The sequence below is a fragment of the Metopolophium dirhodum genome, chromosome 9 (genome assembly GCF_019925205.1).
Source record: "Metopolophium dirhodum isolate CAU chromosome 9, ASM1992520v1, whole genome shotgun sequence".
In the NCBI taxonomy this organism is placed as follows: domain Eukaryota; kingdom Metazoa; phylum Arthropoda; class Insecta; order Hemiptera; family Aphididae; genus Metopolophium; species Metopolophium dirhodum.
This window is the reverse complement of record NC_083568.1, coordinates 12,801,742-12,822,622: the sequence shown is the minus strand read 5'-3', so window position 1 is coordinate 12,822,622 and position 20,881 is coordinate 12,801,742. Positions and strand designations below refer to the sequence as shown.

At 27.0% G+C, this 20,881-nt stretch overlaps 1 protein-coding gene across 7 annotated transcripts in view; it reads right to left on the bottom strand.

The window, feature by feature from the left end:
• The window catches only part of LOC132952816 (cAMP-specific 3',5'-cyclic phosphodiesterase), a 680,524-nt gene that overhangs the window by 91,144 nt on the left and 568,499 nt on the right, over positions 1 to 20,881 (bottom strand). For 6 of the 7 annotated variants that reach the window (XM_061025261.1, XM_061025265.1, XM_061025262.1 and 3 more), the window contains 2 exons: positions 10,280 to 10,471; positions 2,399 to 2,434 (listed from right to left, as the gene is read on the bottom strand). In XM_061025261.1, the coding sequence (XP_060881244.1) occupies positions 2,399 to 2,434; positions 10,280 to 10,471 (228 nt within the window). The remainder of the gene's footprint in view (positions 1 to 2,398; positions 2,435 to 10,279; positions 10,472 to 20,881) is intronic. The other variant, XM_061025259.1, reaches the window with a different exon arrangement.

Here is a 20,881-nt window from a genome sequence, read left to right as displayed (position 1 = left end):
TTTACTTATAGCTAAATGTTATGGACATATTTAGGTAATGTATTCCTATTAACTAGTTAGGGTAATGTAGATTTATCATTTTAATTAAAATAAATATTTTAAAGCCATTAATTGCCGTTATACAGATGACTATATTATAACCAACCCTTCTATGCTGAGGTCTAGTAGGTATTTAGTAGTGATTATCAATCTTAATTATGGAAAGGAAAATTTTTTTTTTTTTTACTCGTAATTGTATAATATATTTTAACAATATGATATTATACGAGATCTATTTTAATTTTTAATGTAAAGCAGTTATACTTTTATAGTAGCGACATAACTATAAAAAAAGAAGACGTTTTAAATGCAATTTCGCTTAGATATTATGATAAAAATAAATAGCAATAAAAAGTAATTATAATTTAATATTACCTTATAACTTCGATAGTTTGATATTATTAACTTTAATCTAATAGTGTTATTATATTATAAAATGAATGTATAATATTAAATATTATACTGTTGTCGTCTTGAATACGGTTATTTAATATACAAACGATAAATAATAATGACCCTAAAATTGTCTTAAATACAGCTATTACTAATAGTAAATGCTGTTATGTTTAATGATAATTTTCAATTTATTTTTATAAATACCCGTTGTGAAGACAAAACTTTCAAATTTAATTACTATACTTCAACATGTAATTAGAGCTAGGGTATATAGTTTTTATTTTAGCAAACGGAGCTAATAGGTATATTAAGTTTAAACCTTTCATATGGTTCATCATACATAATCATAGGTAATAACTATCTACTATTTTTATGTTGAATTTTTTTATAATTTATTCAAAAAACGCATGTCCTTGTCAATCCGTGTACAAAAAAAGTGAATTAACATTATTAATTGTCAACGTAGCTCTATTATTAAAATTAAGTTTCTTTGTTCTCCCTTTGTATTTACATTTTCAATAGCGCCCAGAGCTAACTAAAATTTCGATTTATTTACTGTAATTTACCACACACAACAAATGTATATTATATACCTATCCCCATGGTCCATACTGAAGTTATAAGTCACCACTTGTTCTTGACTTCGTTTTTATTTAAGGATAAATTCATAAATTGTATATTTAATGAAACGCAACGAATTCAGAGTATAACAAATAATGAATAAATTAAAAAAAATTTAATAATTTGAATTTCAAATAATACAACTGACACTACTGACTGTCATCCGTATAATATAATATGCACCACTGCCCTGCAAATATAGATTTATTGACGATTTCTGGGAATTTGTGTGATTAAATATAATTAAAATGTTTTTATCTACTCTGATCGTACGTAATATTATCATATGGTATTATTCTTTCGGTGAACACAAAACAAAACTAATTGGTCATATAATATATGGAAACGCTGAATTACATAATTTTTTACGAAATAATTGGGCTTCGTTCATACCGTCGTCAATATTACTCCAATTTAAATTCTTATTTTTCGTCCCAATTATTATTATAAGTCACTTATAATATTTAAACCAATGGTTGTCTTTTATGAAGGAATAATTAATTAATCGTGTATGTTTATTATTTCCAGCTCGATGCGGGCCATAATATTAATAATATAATATAGTAGTATCAAATACTGCATCATGATAATATATTATTAAATATGTTCGGAGGATCGTTTTGAGGATATATCGAGTTGCTACCTTTGTTAAATATAAAATATAATATAATATAAAGATTTCTTAGTTTTACACATTTTATTCAATGTGGACGAATTAAAAAAAATACTGAAGATGAATAATAGTATTATAATATTTTTATTTTTTTTTTACTGCGTTTTCAATTTGACATTTAAGAATTATCTTAGAAATCTTACATCAAGTGGAGAATTAACGATTTAACAATGTGAAGAAGTGCGTAACTGTACTGCAGTACAAAAGAGCACAAAACAAGTTATAGTTATTCAACCGACCAATAAACAAACGCACCTACTTATTAACCTGCAGATAAGTCGAATATAATAATCACGTAGTTACTAAATTACCATTAATAATATTATGATAGGTATCACGCAAGACAAAACGAAACGCATATTATAACTACACTGCAGCAGCGCCCCAGATTTGTACGGATATTGTCTCGAATATTATTATATTAACTTTAATATACGAGGTGTATAAATATTCTTATAGTTATTATACAATTTGTACAACTATTATAATATATAATACTACACTTAACTACTATACACTACCTACTACAACAGTTATGAAAAATATTGGTGTTGAATACTACTACTACTACTTAGCTGCTACTACAACAACACTACTAACAGCACTCGATAATAATATTAAGATGTGTATATAATAAATTAGGTATATAATATAACAATATGTACATACGTTGATCTTTCCAAAATGGCTTCAGTCTCTTTCAATCTGTAAAAATTGAATATAAAAACATTGGTAATATTTTACTTTGTCTGACTGCAGCAAAAATGACTTTTTTTTCTTTACATGCACAAGGTGATGGGTGGTAAGGTGGGACGAGGGTAGGTCAGTTTGAGGTCGCGAGCGGGGTTGACACTGGAGGCGTGACGTGTACCTACCTACCTATATAATATAGTAGCGCACCGGCGAGCGTATTGACTATACCGCCGGGCCGGATGTGTAACCCCACGGCCCTCACCCTCTCGACCGGAAACGTACTCGCGGTGAAGTATTCCGGAAAGTGTTCTGTGAATACTTCGTGACTGAGAAGAAACTACGATTCGCGCACGGCCTAGTTCTGCAGTTTAAATACGAGCAAAAATCTCTGTTTATGTTGTTTCACCCGGCGCCCGCGGGTGTGTACCTATATCGGCAATCCGCTTTGTCGGAAATAAAATCACAGTGAACTCGTCGATGAAAACAATAGTACTGGGTAATAGTAATAAATGAAACCTCAGACCGTTCGATTTTCATCTCTCGAGTTCTTACGATGTGACTTCCACGGTGGGGTGATGACAACGATTATATTGTTAATCGACCGCGTACAAATCGCACCATCGCAACGATTGCATATATAGCTACCTACCTACGTTTGCGTCGATGTGTTTGCGCATAGAATCGCAATATCGAAAAATATCACACACATACACACATCATGCACCCACAACTACGCTTCAATTTTATTATTTTTTTTATTATTGTACTCCGAAAGGTTTTTTGAATAGAATGCTGTGTATTGATGTAAACGAGTTCGATTCGCGGAGGTGGACCAAACTACACCGCCGACGCCAGTACTCTGATTAATAATATTATTTTAGGAAATTTGAATTTAAAATGTCTAGTCATATACGGGTTTTTTTGTTGTCTAGATGTATGATTTATTCATAATATTATATTATTTTGAAGTTGATGCTCTTGTCACAATACGAAAGAATTATATATAATATAATATATAACATATAAATGTAGGTATATTATATATTTATATGAAAGCATATAGTTACGTCCATCACAAAGTATACTGCGTCGTTGTAAAGCCACGCCAAACGTCACTATATAACAGCTGGGTTACCACCCGGGTCTTTTGGTGACGTGTTTTGTCCTCGCTTCTCCCCTCACGAACTATATGCTCCAATTATTATACTAGCATGCTATCAATTTATTAATAGTTTATCTTGATAGAAAAAAATTGAGTTATCATTATTTATTTATTCGTATGAGTTAGTTCGAAAACAAAACAATATAAAATATAAATTAAATGTTTATTTTTAAGAAACTACAAAACAAGGTCCGTTGTTCAGGAGAAAAAATTATGTTATAGCCTTATAGGTATTTTTTTAAAGTAAAATAGATTTTTATTAACTCAAATAATGCGCTTGGTTATTTGAAATAATATCTGTTTAACACTAAATTATTTAGTTCATTAAACATTAATCCGAAATTAAACAATGATAAAAGTACTTATTAGTAGTTTATAATTAAATTAATTAATTTATTTATTAATTTATAGTAGTAACATTATTATGTACCTATAATATAAAAACTAAATTGTTGTCATACTAAAAAAAATTTTTCATATTTTAAATTATTTATTGTATTTTCTTTTTTGTTAAATTTCAAACACAATGTCACTAAACATGTTAGACATAATATTTTAATGATATTATTATATTATTATGTTTTGTATTTAATTTTTTTTTTTTTGTAACCAGTTATTGAAATTATTGATGGGCATTATTATACAGTTAAACTTTCTTAAGAAATTAATATTTTTGACTTTCATAAAGTAAAAAATGGTAGGTCTATTTCAATAATTTATTATGATATAATATGTAATACACAGTTTATTGCAGTAGGTTTAGAAAACTATTGAAATTTGTAAAATGTATATGACTAGTGACTATATATTTGTAATTACTAATATTCAATGATTGATAGAAGAAAAATGTATTTCGTGTAAGTATAGTAAACATAATTTTAAAATTTTAAACCAATCTAAATGTATTTACCATGAAGTGAAATAATTTCACGGGGAATTGCTTTTGTGGCAATTATTGTCACATTAATAATCGTGATTTCGAGTTCAATAAGACATTTTTGAAAACAGAAATTTGATTTTTGTGGCATTCATGTAAAATCCGGTTCGAAATGAACATGAACCAAGTGTAATTTTCGTTCACTGTTCGTAATATACTTAAGGTAGAGCTGACGGTATTTTCGGTTAGGTTAGGTATACCGGTATTTTAAAATTATTTTGGTAAACGGTATATCGTAAAAAACCGAAATGAATTACCGAAATAATAAATAAAATGTAACTAGGATCGAAATTTTTTACTTTAATTGTTTCACATTATATATTTTATTATATACTATAATATATAATATTATAATCTATTATATTGCCATTAATACTAGAAAACAGCACCAAAACCGTTCATTCGGTTTTTTACGGTGTACCGTTTACCAAAATAATTTTAAAATACCGGTATACTGAAAATACTGTCAGCCCTAACCGTACCATATCGGTATTTAGGTATACCGAATCATTTCGGTTTTTCGGTATACCGTTTCAAACCGGTATTGAAATCAATACGTAATACCGAAAATTATTTTCAATACCGTCAGCCCTAACTTAAGGGATTAGTATAGTATATTAAGTTAGTACTGTGGTTTTGTACGTATTAGGTCGTTTAATTATTGTTAATATTGCATAATACACTGTTGTGCATTTAGGTACAAAAAATCAATCGATCATTTAGCTCTAAATAATAATTTATTGTATTATCCTTGTAATATATTTTGATATTATGTAAATTAAAATTAAAATTAAAATTAAAACAATACAACTTAATAAATTCAACGATTAGGTATAATTATTTGAATAATGATGATCCATCACTTGATAGTAAGTATATTTCTGCAATTAACTTACTAGCTATAGGTACCTATGGTAAATGAATAATTATATTAAATTTGTTTAAGCAATAAATAACATAAAGTTATAATTAATTGTTGCATGTACACAAATTTAAAAAATAAATGCATAAGACCTTGTATACACCTATATTATATTTAATTATACCATAATATTTAAATTGGATTATGGAAATACTGTTTTCATTCATAAGAGTTCAAGCAGATACAACAAATGAAAAGAAATAACTGGAAATAATCAATACAAAAAGTATTCAACTGAAAAAATGTAATAATGTATATTATGTTTTGCTTTATACAAATATGAACAATTATTGACGTATACTTGATTGTTTAATAACAATGACAATTTACGAATTGTATTAGAATAAATTATAGAAATATTATTTTAAATATTATGATAATGTTTATATTAGTCAACTTTATTAGGCTATTGTGCTAAAATCAATTTTGTTTTGTAGATATTTCCTGAACAAGTTGAAATAATAATGTTTTAGGTATATGTTATTAATTGATTAATTAATCATGTTACAAATAGTTAGGTATACACTTGTATATCATACAGTTTAACCATGAAAATACAAATTACTTAATCAAAATAAAATACATTTTACCTATATGAATCAAAAAACATTTGGTTTTCGTTTATGTGAATTCTAATTTATTTGAAGGAGCTGGTTCACATATTTTGAAATTTTAGACCTAATCAGTCTATCATCAAACCTACTCATTATTTTTATTCATAGCTAGTTTTCATACTTATAATAATGTATAATGTATCATTTTTATAATTAAGATACCTATGTTGATATTAATATCTATTATTGATAATATAACTTATCATAAGGTACTCTGCGTATGAAAATATTTGAAGACTTACAAACACAGGTTCTAAAGAAAATAATGCTCAGGCTCGTTCTGTTTTAATTAATAATAATAATAATAATAATTTAATCCATAAAAAAAGAACTTTTCGTTAAATTTATATTTTTAAAATGCATAGAATACGCCAGAGGTTTTTCAGTTCAATTTATTTTGGTATTGTGCAAGCATATTTTACGATATCATTATAAAAAGGATCAGTCTTACCTACCCATGCCGAAATGTTGAATTCAGGAGTTCGTGTAATTTTTAATAACGATAGTACAAATCGAAATCATTATTATTGTTCAGGTTGTTATAACAACAAATTTTAATTATTTTGAACACAAAACAATTAACTTAAAAGTTGAATCTTTCGTAGTTTATGATTGTGTATACTGTATACCACTACCTATACAACATACATAATAATACCTATAAATGTTTAAAACTATATTGATGTTGTTGTTTTTTTTTAAAAATATATTGGGTATACGATTTTTAATTATACATCAATACTCGACAGCAATAATTATCATAAATTTATATAACTAGTAAGAGCTGATCAACAATTTTTACTATTGAATGGAAGCAGATTTTAATTTATAGTACACAAACTATCCGTTTTCTAAATAATATTGGGTACGTCAATAAAATATAATGATAGCCATAATATGAATATCCGAGCAAAGGCCGTGTGCTAAAATCGTGGCTGGTGTAGTTAGGGTTGCGTAACTACTGCAAGAAGGTGCGATAGATGCGTGATAATAATAATATTAAAAAAAATGTCGTATTATTCAATCAAAACGTCGAGCAGGTGTCCTCAGTAAGCTTGCTTCCAGAGGATTGCAGTTTTTTCTACTTTTTTATATTACAAAAAAACGCCCGGCGGTACGTCAAACCTACGAAGCGTTTGCACAGGTATTGATCGGCTTTCGCCACCAATGCCATCTGGTTGAATAATAATGTGCGCTGTTCAATGGTGTACTTCCCCACCAGATGGTGTCTCTGAATTTTCTGAGCAAATCCATTCCATAGATGGCACCACAGTGATAGTTATAACACAATGTACATAATATTTTTTACGTATTTTCAGAGGACCACAAGTGACACTCGGTTTAAATAACATATGGTTGCCGTGTAGTTAAATAAATAGTGCTTTTTTTTTTTGGATTTGAAAAATAATATTATGTACTCAATTGTTTTCGATCAATCATAGAACGTTGGTATTTATTTTAAAATATTAATCGAATGCTCATAATGCCCAATTGTAAAAAAAAAATTCAATCATAACGAAATAGGTAACTATAATATAATATACGTTATAATTATTGTATCAACGAAAATATTAAAAACTATTTTTATTTTTTTTATTATAATAAAACAATTTACGTGAGTACGTAATTGTTCATAAAAATTGATTAAACAGAGCATAATATATTTATACGCTGGGCGTACCTGATTGTTTTAGTGGAATGTAATCTCGAAAGTCATATAAGCTTGTGTTTTCAATACAATTATTAAGCTATAGCTTAATAATACATTTAATCTATTAGTATTGAAATATTAATTGGTGACTAATTAATATTATATTATTTTCAGTGATCGGAACACGTGATTGGAATATTTATACTGAAAACTAATTAAATTAAAATTTAATAATTTAAAACTATTTGCTATTAAGAGGACGTGATACCCGCATGTGTTGTCTCCGTCTTACAAGTGCGCAACGTAGCAAATTTTACGTTCAGCAAAACATGACGTGTAACTCCGTTAATTTAAAAATTATAGAGCGAATCAAACTCTTATAAAATCTAAACGTAAGATTATTATATGGGCAACCTCATGGGCTTTTCAATATATTTTAATTTTAAAGCGAGTTATGAGTACTTTAAGACGTACTAACAATTTACAATTTTAAATATTTATAACTCACGTTAAAATTAAAATATAATAAAAAGCCTATACTTTTGCCTAGATTTTAATTTTACTTTTATATTTCATAAATGGTCTATTTGCTCTAATGTTTAAACTAACGGAACTACACGGGTTCTGCTCAGCGGAAAATTTGTTATTTTACGTACTTGTAAGACAGACAACACATGCGGGTATCACGTCCTCTTAAATATTTTCTCAGAGAGCTAGTATTTTCTATAAACAACAGCTACAATATGTTTTCACGTTCCCATGAATTCTGGTGATAACGATATGGCTATTGAATATATATAATTGATAAAACGCATTTTAAAAATCTAAAGACGTAAGTGGTCCATATGTTTGAAAAACCTTTTTTGAAAATAATAATATTACGTTTAAGAAACACTATTATAAATAATCGATGAAATTGTCCTAGTTTCTATGGGTTTATTAAAATGTCAAAAATAATGAAAAACGTTTTTCTACTCGGCAGGGAATCAATAACCCAATAAGGTCATGGCACTTTCGAAGTTTTTTCACTATTTTCTATAATAAATCAACATTTTAAAATTATATATTTTGAATATTATACTTTTTATCCATACGATATTTTTCAGAAAAGGTTTCATTATTTGCAACAGCCAAACAACTGGGCATATGCACAGATCATGTTTTCATTTGCTGAGAATTAACCTTGGACAGGCACAGAGGATACTATATGTTATTGAATTTAAAAAAATAGTCAATTGATTGTGTATACAAATTAGGAATAGACGGTTGGCTTTAAATTATTCATAATATCTATTTAATTATATCTTTGATAAAAATAAATCAAAACTACTTTGATATGAATATAAACATAAAATTATATAAATATATATTTGTTAAAGTGGTTTTCTTTTACAGGAATTCGATGAATAGGAAGTATCTGATTTATTATGATTAAAATACATTTGAAATTAATAAACAAATAAAAATAATAGCCTTTCAGGATTTTTTTTTTATTAAAACTTAAAACATTAATATTATATAAGAATGAGTGGAATAAGTAATTACAATTTTACCAATAACAGTTATCTAGGTTATACAGTTATGTAGGTATTATAAGCTATAATAACCAAACATCAAACAATAAGGTATTAATAAAATTGAAAAGATTAATTTTAAGATAAATATATAATAGTAAAAATACTTAAATAAGTTAATGTCGGAAACACTTTTAAAACTATAGTAATCAATAATATTATGCTTCTGAACTTTTGTTGTTTACTTTTAATGGTCAAAAGCATTAAAAACATTATTTAAAACTAATAATAAACACCAAACGTCATTTTTTTTTTTTGACACATTAAAAGTTTTTAGTTGAAAACTGCAAAGTGTAAAATATTTTATTTTGGTTTCATATCAAAATCTAACGTAAGTAACTACATTTAATATAATTTGAGTTTCTAAACGTTTATTTTAGTTAGTTTTATAAAGCATTGTGTTACTGTCATGATTTAATACCATGGCATATTCGATTTAAGTGCTAAAATATAGGTACGATAATGTGTTCAGTACTTGAGGATTTTAATACACTCGTAAATTGATGGTTTATAATATTTAATAGGCAAATAAATAAGTACTTGGAAACATTATATTAATGAATAGGTGATAAAACTTTCGTTGTTACATAAGCCATAAAACGCTTTGGTTTATAGTTTTTTTGTAAGAAAATACATTTGAGATTTTAAAATAATATGTTTCATTCAATATTGATATTAGATGAGGCGAAACAGTAAAAATCAAATTATAAATTTAAATTGCATGTACATCTATATTTACTATTTATCCTGAAGATTAGCAAGTGTTTAATTTGTGATTTAACCTATATATTTACCTACTCTTTTACTATTGAAATTTGAAGTGTATAATATGTGAAATAATATATGAAATAAATATTATATCATTTCCATACAACTCTAATATTTTTTTCTACAAAAAATTCTATATAATAACGATATATTATTTTGTTATATTATTTATGTGATTATCACTTGTGGTCCCAGGAAAAAATTGTATAAATATAAAAACAGTATTTACCTTTCACTGGCAATGGACGAGTTCCTGGACATGGACTTTGGCGACACTTCAAAATCGGAGTCAGACCTGTACAGGAACGACTCCCGACGCTGTGGCAAATTTTGTAGCACCAGACCAGCTGACGGGGATGTGCCTCCACCGTCCAGTGGTGATCTACCAGGACTTGTGCCAGCTCCATTTTCCACATCAAAACTAAAATAAATAATTTAAAACGTTACAACGAGTAAATACAATAATAATATTTAAAAAATATGTTATATTTTTTGGTAGGTAGGTACTAAAATACACAAAACATTTTATTGAATGATTTGTTTTTAATTTTCATAATATAAAATATAGTAATAGGCACCTATTACACTAATCACCAATCAAATAAATATGCACGATTGGAAAGTTCTATTAATATTGACGAGTAGTTAAATATTTTATTGTTATTATAATATAGTGGTCAATAATTTTGTTTTATTGTTTTAAATGCATCGACATCATAATCGATTTGACGAAACCCTGTGCAAATACACGTCCATCTATATTTTCACTGTTTGGTAATTTTATGTGATTGCACTACAAACTCCCAGGATATTAAACATAAACACATTTAAAATACATAAATATTTACTTTCTTTACTGAGTTAAAGAAAGGAAAAAGAACAAATATGAAAGGCTCTCCGTAGAATAGGTTATATGTCAACAATATGCCAACTGCTCTTTTAACCTTATTCATTTATAATATACCATTGCTGAAACATTTTCAAAATCTATGTCATTTATACACACACTATTATGCAGCAAATACAGTTAAAGCTCTACATAAATTTATTTAAAAGTGCACGGTGGAATCTCTAAGGAATTTAAAACACTTTTGAAGTTTGTCTGTTCTTTTGGAATACATGTTTGGTAAAATTTCAAAAACATATACAAACTCAGGAATTTTGTGTTTTTTCTAAGAATTATGCACAATCTTCAATTTTCTTTTGTTTTAATTATTCAATAAATTTAACACTCATGAGAATTTTTTATGGCATAAACTTTTTTTATAATTTACATCAATGTATTTTGAAACTAAATCAATCATTTTTGATAAACGATATTTTAATTCCAATATAATTGTGTGCCTCATAACAATAGTGATATCTCCATAATAAACTTAAATAAATATTTAGCAATGCCTCATACATTTTTCCATTCGTTTTTGGAACTGCCAAGTATACATATAGTTATTAAATATGACAGTAAAAATTAATAACATCAGTTATTGATTGTTTAAAGAACGTCAGATAAAGATACGCTTTGATACTTTTTATTATTATTATTATTATTATTATATTTAGCTTAAGTTGACGTACCTAACGAAAAACTATTGATTCGGCTTTGTTCATCACTAAAGAACAGATTTTCTCGAAGAATAGAGAAACCATATATATAAAAAAATATATAAAAAGAGCTTAAAGGCTAATGGAAATGATGAATTTAAGAAAAGTTGTTCGCAGCAATGATAAATTACAGTATAAGGATAAAGGACTAAGCACTGAACAATAAGCTAAATATATTGTAAATACAATTTGATGTATATGTATTAATAAAAATAATTAATTAATTTACACTAATTCTATATTATTATATCACTTAGGTAATTGAAATGGTTTGAAAGTATGTGCAACGTATGATACATACATACATACATACATACATACATACATACATACATACATACATACATACATACATACATACATACATACATACATACATACATACATACATACATACATACATACATACATACATACATACATACATACATACATACATACATACATACATACATACATACATACATACATACATACATACATTCATTCATTCATTCATTCATACATACATACATACATACATACATACATACATACATACATACATACATACATACATACATACATACGAATAATATAAGATTTTAATTAACTTTCAATTATTTATTCACTAAAAATGACCAAAATATGACCTTTAAGGCTACACAAATATAAATTAGTTGTACTACATGTCTAATGTAGGACAGTGTTCATAAAAAAGGTAATGTAAACATGGTAAAAAGTGGTATAATGATTTTGGAGTTATAAAAAATGACGTACAGTTGACGGGTTGAGTGTAAGCAAACATAAATTATTTGAGTGTACGAAATTTCTTTGATGTACTTTAGTGTCTAGAATGGGTAAGTTACACACTCGTGGCAGGGAGTGCAAGAATTTTAGGATCAAAAATGAATTGAAATATTTTGTATGAAAAGAACCATCAAGATATCTCCATGTTAAATATTTGTAGTAATATGCTCGTCGTTCATAGTGAGTACCTAAAGTATAATGTATCTATATTACATATATTATTTGAGTTTGTTAACAAAAAGTATGATGACTATTTACACCTTTAAAATAGAATTTACGAAGTTATATAAATATAGATGATGTAGCTACTGAGAGGGAGGGGGTGACTATTTAAAAAATAATTCACAAAAACACATTACACATACGTTTATATAAAACATAATATAGAATGGGCGTACCAAATTGTAAAATAAAAATATAGATATTGATTTAAAAGCATACTATTTTTGATGATTAATTCTTATTGAATTTATTACAATAAACATCGTTTACAAAACATTTGTCTTTATAAAAGTATATTATATAAATAAGTGTCGTAAAATACATCGTGTCACGTAGGTACCACCACTTTCTAACCGGGTATAAACGTAAACAGATGCTAAAAAAATCAAAAATACATGCATAATAATATAATATGCGTCTATCTGAAAATGGAAAGACGTGCACCCATTTTCAATATTACATGTCTCGTATAATGCTATAATATTATATGTTATCTTCACATAATTCAAATTTAAACGAATTGGAATTTATGAAAAATCGATTCCATACATTTGAAGGACTTACGCACACGCATGCGTATTGGAAAAATATTTTATTCTAATGTTTCATCCAAAACAGAAACGCATATAGTATTTAAGGAATATTTTATATTATTTTATTATGCACTCTATGTTATAATATGAAAAACAAAAAATGAATTTATAATACTTTACGATAAATGATTTCAAAACACTTTATGATTACGTGTACACTACAATATTATTATAGAACCCACAAAGCTAAAATAAAAGTAACACACATTTCCAAATCCGTATACAGACTTGAGTAAATGTTTTGTATATATAGGCGCAGAAAATACACTACAAGGACTTTTACGAAAACCTCGTTCTGGGATGCTCCCTTTAATTAAACTAAATTATACGTCCATGTCTGTTATTCGAGACAAGAATTATACAGTACCAAGCTTTATTAAAGGTTAAATCCAAATTAGGAAACAAAAAAAAAACACAACCAAAGTCGTATTATTCTAGACGTTAAAATGAGGTTATTATAGTTTTGCACTTCTATCATATCTTTTCTATACGATTCTCATATATTAAATGTTAATAATAATATAATGCACTATAGGCTGACTGACCGTTTTCGCTCAAAATCGTTTTTCTTATACAATGATATTATATCATTGAATTCAAATTTAACACCATCCATTACAGTGACCCACTTGTGATCTACTGTACAGCAGAGCAACATCAACTTACCCACCTTTTTAGACATTGTTTGAACAGAATACTATCAGATGCCAAAATATTGGATAGAGGCATATCAATATAAGGGTACATTTTGTATATTATTAATATTAAATGATTTTTTCTTTTATAATACATTTATGGAGGATTTTAAAAAGTTTTTTCCTATTATTTTTTGACATTTTTCTAATCTGATGACGAATATTTACAAAAACAAAATCAATAATGAAAATATAATCAAATTTCCAAATATAAATAGTAATAATATTTTAGCTGTCAGTTGGTAGATTAAGTATAACCATCTACTGGCTACCATGCTGGGAATTGCAATATAATATGTGTGCATCAGCAATTTAAAATTCCTCTAATGTGTTACATTGAAGTTTAGATTTTAATTAAACGTATCCCATTAGATCAGTCGTGATGTAAAAGGACAGATTTAGGACTTCTACGATATGATTAAAATCTGTTGGAATATAGGATAAATAAAAAAATAAATGTTAATTCACTGAAATCGCATTTTAATTAAAAATAACTGTTTATTAGATACATACGTTTTCAAATATATGTGCAATTACATTAATATTTGATAATATAGTTTTTTGTATGATTAAGCCCGTTATATAACTTCAGATTGTTTTTTTGTATTCTGAATTTCTATGTATCTAATATACTTTAATCGACAGTTATTATACACGATACAATTAAAACTGTTTAACACAGTATTCCAAACTTTATTATTATTTTTTATTTTTTTATTTTTGTAGGATCTGTCTGTTATAAATTGAGTTTATTCTTCTTTGAACATTAATTTTGCTAATTTTATATTCTACGAAATAATGATGCCATGTTTTCTCAGTATAAAACAGTCAATAATTTATACCTCGGACCTCTGATGAACATAAAACGATTTATACCTAGCAAAATGTGTTATGTATAAACAATGTGATTTGCAACTCTTTGGGAATAGTTATTAAATTATATGTTTCCGCTGAATGCATGTAATATTAACAAAAAAATGGAGTCCGGAAGATGTGGAAGAGAAAAATGTAAAGAAAAAAAAGGCTTTTAAAAGCCGCTTTAATGAGAGTAGAATTCTCTTAATGGATTTGAAATGGCTGTGGAGAAGAAGAAAAAAGGACGAATATTTTACGACCCCCCTTTTTTTCCCCTCATCCTTGTCCAAAATTCCCCCAACGAGCAGAAGGTTCAATTTTTTCCATTATTTTACCATAAAAGCAACTTTTCATTATTTCCCCCGGAAACAAGAGAAGATGTGTCTGTTCAAAAGAAATGGACTAAACATTTTTGTTCGAGTGTTTTTTTTATTTTGTAAGTAGAGTTTAGCTTCGTTATAGTCCGTTTGCGAAAATCTTTAGGTAATGTACACACTACACATTTAATTTAGTGAACTTAATAATCAATTGTCACACTTATAAATCGTATGCTTGGGATACAGTTTTGCCGAATAAAGTTTTTCAACTATTATTGCAAAAATATAAATGTATTTAAAACGAGAAAAAAAAATCAATAACACTTTTTATAATTTATAATTTATGTCGCTTCATACAGTTTAAAGATTATAAAAGTTAAATTATGTCCTATACTCCAGTGCATTTAAATTCATTATTTATATGGGAAAATAATTGAGTTATAAATAAATAAAAAAAAAGAAAAGTCCATGTACTTAAGGTATATTAGGTGTCGAATTTACCTCGTCATTGAGTAAGGAAACTGTAATGGATATAATATAAAATAGTAAAAATCATTGTATACAAATAATAACGATTCTGACCAGAGAGGGTTGTAGCCCATATTATGTCTTTAATAACATAACACGCAATTTTCACAAATTTCATCAACATTTGAAATTAAAATGCACATAAACAATTGATGTGAATTAACGCTAAACTTTTTTTTTTAAATTGTTGTAACAGAATGAGAATCCATAATATAATATCCAATTTTCAAACCTCATATAGGTATAAAAATAAAAATAACGAATGCATTTACAGTTAGAAAATAGTTGATACATATTATATTTTCGTGACTCTCACAAATTTGAAATTCAAATGCTTATAAGAAAAATCGTGACTGTGTATTTTCAGTATTTTCAAGTTGTTGTCATGTGGATTAAATTATATTATTGTATACTAAATTAAAAAGTAATAATATTAAACATTGATAAAAAATTATTTTACGCCGCAATCAAAAATATATTTTTGGGATTTTAAATCACCTATTAGAAATGTTGTAATACTTTTTTTAAACAAAATCATTTGATTACCTATTAATTTTTAAACAGAAAATTATAATATTTTATATAGACATAATAAGACATATTTTTTTATATTATCAGTTTACTCTTGTTTAACCTAAAATAGTGAATTATTAAATATAATATTTTTTTCCCTCGTATTGAGTAATATTATATATATATAAATATAAAAATACTATTACATTTTATTTTTATATCTATTTAGTTAAGTATTAATTTTATGCATTTTTAAGCTATATTTATCGTTCTCGGTCTTCATTTATGATGCTTTTACGCTAAACTCTAAAGAAAGTTTAAAGCTGGAAAATACTAAGATTAAAAAGACTTATGAGTTTCTATTAAAATTCTAAAAGTTTATTGTACTGTTTAATTATTTTCAGATAATTAAATTTATTAATATTCTGTAAATTATAATACAAATTGTAATTAAACAGTATGCCTATTGAATACTATTATAGTTAGTATGTTAGCAATACGTAAATGAGTAATTTTAAATGTGAAATATAACTATAATATATGTACTTACATAATATTAATACTCAAATTATACTTAAAAATCTAGTTCACAATTACTATTGATAGGTAGTTATAAAATTTAAAAACGTAACCAAAACATTTTTTTCCAATAAGAAACATTGTTGGTGACCTAATTAAATAATATGTGACATTCGGGTATGATAGTTATTTTCGCGGCTAATCAGATGAATACAGTTTTCATTAACTCATTAAATGATATAACATATTTGTCTTAATCTTTATGAGAAATTCGGTGCGTTTTAATATAAATTAGGGTTTACACAAAGTACCTACGTATAGTAAACTGCTAATTGAAATATTAATATTGTTTTTTAATTAGACACAAGCACACAACGTATAAAGATTACCTATCAAGAATTATAAATTTAAATAAAGATATTATTTTGAACCCGGGATTTGTTTTTCTATTTATGTACATTTTTAAAGTCTTAATAATATTGAAATTTAAATGTTACATCATTGTTTCATTCAAATGTGTAGATAATTTTTTTCACATAGGTATTTCAGTTATAACTTTTAGCAGTCTTATGACTAGACATACCATGAACGGTTTCATATTATGAAATTACGAGCGAAAACCTTAAAAAATCTTTGTTGTTTAATAATACATTAAAATGGTACCTATAGTATATAATAAGTATCAATAATAAAATTATTTTATCATTATTTCAAATAGCATGCTATCAATTTTTATAAAAAAAATAACGCGGATAATATTTTAATTTAACTCATCAAATCTATAATTTTATCATTATTCCAAATAGCATGCTATCAATTTTTATAAAAAAAATAACGAGGATGATATTTTAATTTAACTCATCAAATCTATAATTTTATCATTATTCCAAATAGCATGCTATCAATTTTTATAAAAAAAATAACGAGGATGATATTTTAATTTAACTCATCAAATCTAGGTATAATAGGGCTTGTTTTAAAGATTATAATATTAACTAAAATGAAATAATTCAAACTAGGTAATAAATCAGAAACGAAAAAATGTGTACCTACGTAAAAATATATAACACGTAGACGTATATGATGTGATATTTTTTATAACAAAATTGTGAGTTATCACTTATCATTAATAATATCTATTAGCGATAGCGTTAACCCAAGTATTTATGATATCCATAAGTAAATTTGGTACCTACATAAAGTATGGGGATAAGCAAAAACGAGATGATTTAGATATTGATCGAGAATTTGACTATTCTCATTTAGTGATATTTCGTCGAACAGAGTGAACAATTTTTGGCATAATTAATGGATTAAATTCTAATCGTATTAATCGCTGTATAATAAGATAATACGACAATATTATACTATTAATATTATGTTAAATGTATTAACAGACTGTCAAAACTGTTAACGATAAAGAGACAATTAATAAGTAGGTATATAGGTACGTTTGACATGGGAATGTTTACTAAATGTCATGGTAAAAATATAAACTATATTAATGCGCGTACTGCGGATTTAATAAATTCAATAATATATCTGACAGTTAAAACTTTACGAAACAAAATTTCAATTTATCTCGCACGAAAAAAAACCTATATTAATTAATGGATAAATGGATAAATGGATAAATGGATGCATTTTGGATGATATATTTTTAGAATCAATGTTGTATACCATCATATTTTATATCTGTCGGAAGCATAAAAATAAAATATGTTCATTTGAGTTTCAATAGAAAAATATTTATAAGCTATGTACAAAAAGTCCAGTATGTAAATTGAAAAAATTAAATATATTTTGTGAATTACGCGTGAGTTATGGTGATTATAGTACCTATCTTACGATTCTAAATTAAGTACTACAGTTTACAAAATATGATGTAACAAAACGGTTATTATAATGAACGGATATATTATACTTTTTGAAAAATTAATTCTCACGAAACTCAATCGCTTTTATGGTAATTTAAATGTAAATTTCGAATGATTAAATGTAATGCTTAAATGGTATATCGTTATAATAATATGCTCATAACTTTCACAAAAGTCAATGATTTAAAAATAAAAAACAAAAAAAATCACTCGCAATGTAGTTTGTACCTACTTACACGAATATCCAAAACACGGGTTTTTCATGAAAACTGTACACACTTTTCGTGTAGACTCCAAACACCATCTGAATAATGTTGCTAAGACGTCTCACACTTACACCATTATACGATGATGATATGTTTCAAATGAAGACGTGAATTCAACAAACAGACATGTCCAATATTTCCGAAATTTACTTTTCCATGAAATCGTTTTCGTGGAACAAAAATCTTTGTATTGATACAAAAACAATACGAATCCGATTATTTTCTTCTGTGTCGCTATACATTCCGTAAATTATTTTCAGTGGGAATAAAATATGGGATAACGAATTTCGATATGGCTGCCCTGAACATTTTCATAATTTCGGAGCAGCTGATGTCTGGTTGTTGCACGGCTGTACGTCTTCAAATGCTGTGCTAGTTATGGTTAATGGAAATGTTTTGTCGACAGATTTCGCTAATAGTTTCTAATAAATTACACTGATCCCACGTGTTGTAATAGGGAACCTATAGTAACTTTAAATTACTATGAAAATTAGATCGGACACCAGCGAACTGGACACATTATATGTGTGACACGGCAAAATGGTATGTATTATATTATTATTCACTGTATCTATACGAACAACATAGGTAGTTACTCATAAATCATAATGTTATACCTAATTAATATTATCATCACACTTTAATAAATTACTGAACAATTTGACGGTCGTTCAGTAGGTATATATATTGTCGTCGTTGACGTAGGTAGTATTTTACAAGTTTAATAATGTAATATAATATTATTAACGCCGTCGAAAGGATAGGTTTGAAAACGGCCCTAAATGACATAATGACGCGTAATTCAATAATCGATAGTTTCTATAATTCGACCGAAGAAACCGGTGGTTTGTGAAAAATATTAAATAATTTGTTAATCACGTGCTAACTTAGATGCGAATTGCGCTGGTCATAACTCATAAGATTAGATTAAGCAGAATATATATATTTGTTGTTATTGAAAATTGTAAATTTCTCGAAAAACTCTAATCTAATTTTTTTTCATCTTTATGGCGCGTATGTCGTGAAAATCAAAAATTTTTTTTTAACAACGTATTATATTTTCAATAATATTATTCATTCAGAAGCAGAACATTTTTCAGAAAATCGAGAAAAAATCGTCTATTTTCGCCTAACCTATCCTACACATACGTAATTGGCGGTTCGAATTCAAAGGGCCACATTATCATGTGTGTGTATACGTGCACTCGTGTGTTGTCCATATAAATTAAAAACGCACGGCGATCGGAATTCGACCTTTCGCGCTGGAGGGGCACGTTTTCAGCGTGTACATATCGTAAGGTATTTTGGCCCGGTTTTCCCTACAACAGCCATGCATACATACATAATATAATATGTGTGCGAGCTATAATAATATAACGGCCATTAAAACCGTGTGCCAACGAGATCGAAATTCGATAACTTAGCGGGTTAATTCGATGCAGCACGCCGGTCATTAATAACATTACGCCCGGAGGAAAACTTGGACGTACATATATTATTATACAAGTTATGTGTAGTTTGTTTTTAGGACCCTCCGAATCGACATTCGGTCGAACAACGAATCCCGCGCGGTAGATCGTTGAATATTTAAATATCATATATATTCACTCATTTCGTTTTAACCACGAAAAACGGGTGTGAGGAAGGGGGTAAAAATAAACGAACGCATATTATTATGTAAAGTATAATATTTTCTGAAAAAAAAAAATATTTCCATTCTAGCGCGTACCATGTTACACCGTGCCACGCCGATATAATAATTTTGTATATTATTATTATTTTTTTCTAATATATAATATATTTTATAATCACTTTTTCCGGGTCGATCACGTTCCAAATCGAATCCCCCGCAGATGGTACCTATATACGCGTCTAGGCTCGGCGTTATTATTAACTTTTCAATTTTTTGCGTGGTTGTTGAGTAGATATTCTGTTATTTTACATTTCGACGGATTATGACGTGTCTGTGTTCTTATATTAAAAGTAAATATACCGCTATACATACATAATAATATAATAAACAGAGGTGTACCTCCTACTATTGATTATTCGAGA